Source organism: Rhinopithecus bieti, unplaced genomic scaffold (assembly GCF_001698545.2).
Source record: "Rhinopithecus bieti isolate Rb0 unplaced genomic scaffold, ASM169854v2 scaffold_32096, whole genome shotgun sequence".
NCBI classification, from domain to species: Eukaryota; Metazoa; Chordata; class Mammalia; order Primates; family Cercopithecidae; genus Rhinopithecus; species Rhinopithecus bieti.
Window position 1 is genome coordinate 288,860 of NW_016813886.1, and position 3,582 is coordinate 292,441.

The 3,582-nt window shown below is 41.9% G+C and overlaps 1 protein-coding gene across 1 annotated transcript in view; it reads right to left on the bottom strand.

The window, feature by feature from the left end:
* Window positions 1-718: 718 nt before the first annotated feature.
* Window positions 719-3,582, bottom strand: part of ZNF487 (zinc finger protein 487) — a 27,163-nt gene continuing 24,299 nt past the window's right edge. The window contains 2 exon segments of the mRNA XM_017849048.1: window positions 719-1,811; window positions 1,813-1,883. Coding sequence (XP_017704537.1) covers window positions 1,389-1,811; window positions 1,813-1,883 — 494 coding nt within the window. The 3' untranslated portion in view covers window positions 719-1,388.

A 3,582-nucleotide genomic window follows, 5' to 3' on the forward strand; every position in this document is an offset into this window, starting at 1 on the left:
GAGACTCCATCTCAAAAAAATAATAAATAAATATATCAATTATTGGCCAGGCATGGTGGCTCACACCTGTAATCCCAGCACTTTGGGAGGCCGAGGCGGGCAGATCACTTGAGGTCAGGAGTTCCAGACCACCCTGGCCAACATGGTGAAAATCTGTCTTTACAAAAAATACAAAATTAGCTGAGCATGGTGGCACATGGCCTGTAGTCCCAGCTACTTGGGAGGCTGAGGCACAAGAATCACTTGAACCTGGGAGGAGGAGGTTGCAGTGAACTGAGATTGTGCCACTGTACTCCAGCCTGGGCAACAGAGTGAGACTCTGATTCAAAAAAAAAAAAAAAACAACAAAAAAAGAAGGGCTGGGAGTGGTCGTTCATGCCTGCAATCCTAACACTTTGGCAGGCCAAGGTGGGTGGATCACCTGAGCTCAGGAGTTCAAGAACAGCCTAACCAACATGGTGAAACCCCGTCTCCCCTAAAAATACAAAATTAGCCAGGCATGGTGGTGCACGCCTGTAATCCCAGCTACTTGGGAGGCTGAGGCAGGAGGATCGCTTGAACCCGGGAGACAGAGGTTGCGGTGAGCCGAGATCACGCCATTGCACTCCAGCCTGGGCAATAAGAGCGAAACTCTGTCTCAAAAAAAATAACAACAACAAAAGAAAAGAAAAAAAGATAAAATGTCCATTATTTGCTGTTCAATGAAACATCACTTCTAGGCAAAAGATTTCTCATCTTTATTGGGTGTTCTCACCCCAACCTGGGTTGTTTCTGCTATGGAATGAGTCCAAGAAGGTGAAGGTTTCTGAGCCTTCAGGATGTTGACAAGAGTTTCCTCTATGTTGTCTCTCAGATGTTTAGCGAAGTCAGGATTCTGGTAAAAAGTTTCATTATATTCATAGGGTTGCTCCCCTGTGTGTGTTCTCTGATGTGCTGTGAGGGATGACTTCCGGTAGAAGGTTTTCCCACATTCACTACATTCATAGAGTTTTTCTCCTCTATCTGTTTTCTGATATACAGAAAGCTTTGGCTTACAGCAAAATGTACTAGCATGCTGATTAATTTTATAGGCATTCTTTCCTATACGTGTTTCCTGATGCTGAGTGAAATTTGGCTTCTTGCAGAATACTTCCAAATCTCTATTACAGTCAAAAGTTTTCTCTCCTCTGTAACTTCGTAGAATGAGGAGTGATTTCTTGCCAAAACTATTCTCTTGCATTACACTCATAGTGTTCCATCTCCATAACTCTGTGGTGTTTACTTACAGGTGGCTTCTCACCAGACCTCCTCTCACATTCATTGAATTCATAGGAACTCTCCCTTATGTGAGTTATCTGATGAACAATGAATACTGGTCTATCGGAAAGGCTCTCACATGTTCATTATATTCACAGGGTCTCCCATGAGCACACTGTCTTATGGGTAATGCAGGCTGCCTCTTCATGAAAAGCCTTCCCACACTGATTGTATTCAAAACACTGCTTCAGAGTTTGAATATACTGATGCCTAAATAGGTCCTCATTCTGAGAGAGGGCTTTCCCATTTCCATCATATTCCAAAGGTTTCCCTCTGGCATAAGGATTTTCACGCTTCATACAAAGGAAAACTTTCCCATGTGCATTACACTCAGAAGGGTTCCTTATAAAGGAGCTTCTATTACTAATAATTAATTCCAAAATATAATTCAAATTCACTCCATATGAGTCATAGTTGCCATGTATTTTTCTTAATAGAATGGGGTTTGTGTCAAGATAAAATGTTTTTCCTAATACACCATTTCTGTCCATAGTCAGTGTTTCGTTGTTGAGAAAAATCAACTTTCTGCAAATGCTGGTCTTAATTTTCCTGTCTCTTCTCCAACAGGTCATCATCTATGCAGCAGTCTAGAAACAAGAATAAGTTACCACAGATTATAAATGTTAACATATTTCTTATGAAAAGGAGACATATTCACATGCTTTTTTATTTTTTTTTTTGGCACAGTGTCTGGCTCTGTCACCCAGGCTGGATTGTGCAGTGGTGTAATCATGGCTCACTGCAGCCTCAACTTCCCAGGCTCCCACCTCAGCTTCTCGAGTAAATGGGATTACATGTATGTACCACCATGCCTGGCTAATTTTCTGTATTTTTTGTAGAGATGGAGTTTTTTGCCATGTTATCCAGGCTGGTCTCAAACTCCTGTTGCCCAGGCTGTAATGCAGTGGTAGCATCACAGCTCACTGCAGCCTTAACCTACTGGGCTCTAAGAAATCCACCTGCCTCGGCCTCCCAAAGTGCTGAGATTACAGGCATAAGCCACCGCACCCGACCCAGGCTGTTCTTATTAAAGGATCATATGCATACGTTTATTCATCTAGAATATCATCATGTAACTCATAGTCTGAGATTTCACTTATATGATCAATTACACTGTAATTACTAGAGTCTACAATGCTTCTGCTTCATCTTCTGATTTGCCTAATAATTGTGAAGAGACTTCCTCTTGTCAATTTTCTACTCTTTGCAATTAACGGAAGAAAATAAAAGTTCTGAACTCTCAACTGTGCCCATTGAATTATTAAAAAAAAAAAAAGAGAGAGAGAGTTGGGTGCAGTGGCTCACGCCCGTAATTCCAGCACTTTCGGAGGCCGAGGAGGGTGGATCACCTGAAGTCAAGCGTTCCAGACCAGCCGGGACAACATGGTGAAACCACATCTCCACTAAAAATACAAAAAGTAGCCAGGTGTGGTGGCGCGCACCTGTAATCCCAGCTACTCAGGAGGCTGAGGCAGGAGAATTGCTTGAACCCGGGAGGCAGAGGTTGCAGTGAGCTGAGATCATGCCACTGCATTCCAGCCTGGGTGACAGAGCAAGACTCAGTGTCAAGGAAAGGAAAGGAGAGGGGAGGGGAGGGGAGGGGAAGGGAGGGGAGGAAGGAAGGAAAAAAGAAAGAAAGAAAAGGAAAGAAAGGAAAGAAAAGAAACAAAACGAAAAGAGTCAGGTACAGTGGTTGACACCTGTAATCCCAGCACTTTGGGAGGCCAAGGCAGGAGGATCACCTGAGGTCAGGAGTTCAAAACCAGCCTTGCCAACATGGCAAACCCCATCTCTAGTAAAAATACAAAAAAAAAAAAAAAAAAGCCAGGACACAGTACTAGGTGTCTGTAGTCCCATCTACTCGGGTGGCTGAGGCAGTAGAAGCACTTGAACCTGAGAGGTAGAGCTTGTAGTGAGCTGAGATTGCACCATTCCACTCCAGCCTGGGCAACAGAGTGAGACTCTATCTCAAAAAGAAATGAATAAAGAAAATTAAAAAAAAAGAAAGAAAGAAACTACAAATAAGGTTTCTCCAGGCTTCTTTTATATTTTTGTCACAAGTGATGCAATACTTCAAGCAGCTCAATAAGAAAACTGAAGGATGATATAATAGTGACAGTGATCTTCACTATTGTATTATCCTTATAAGCAATTCCATTATTCTATTCTTTTCTATTTTAGTTTATTTTACCATAGTTGGACATAATTGATGAGTAATGTTGAAATAATTGCTAAGGAAATAACATAGCAAAATGTTTCAAACTTAAGAAAAATAGATCACTAAAA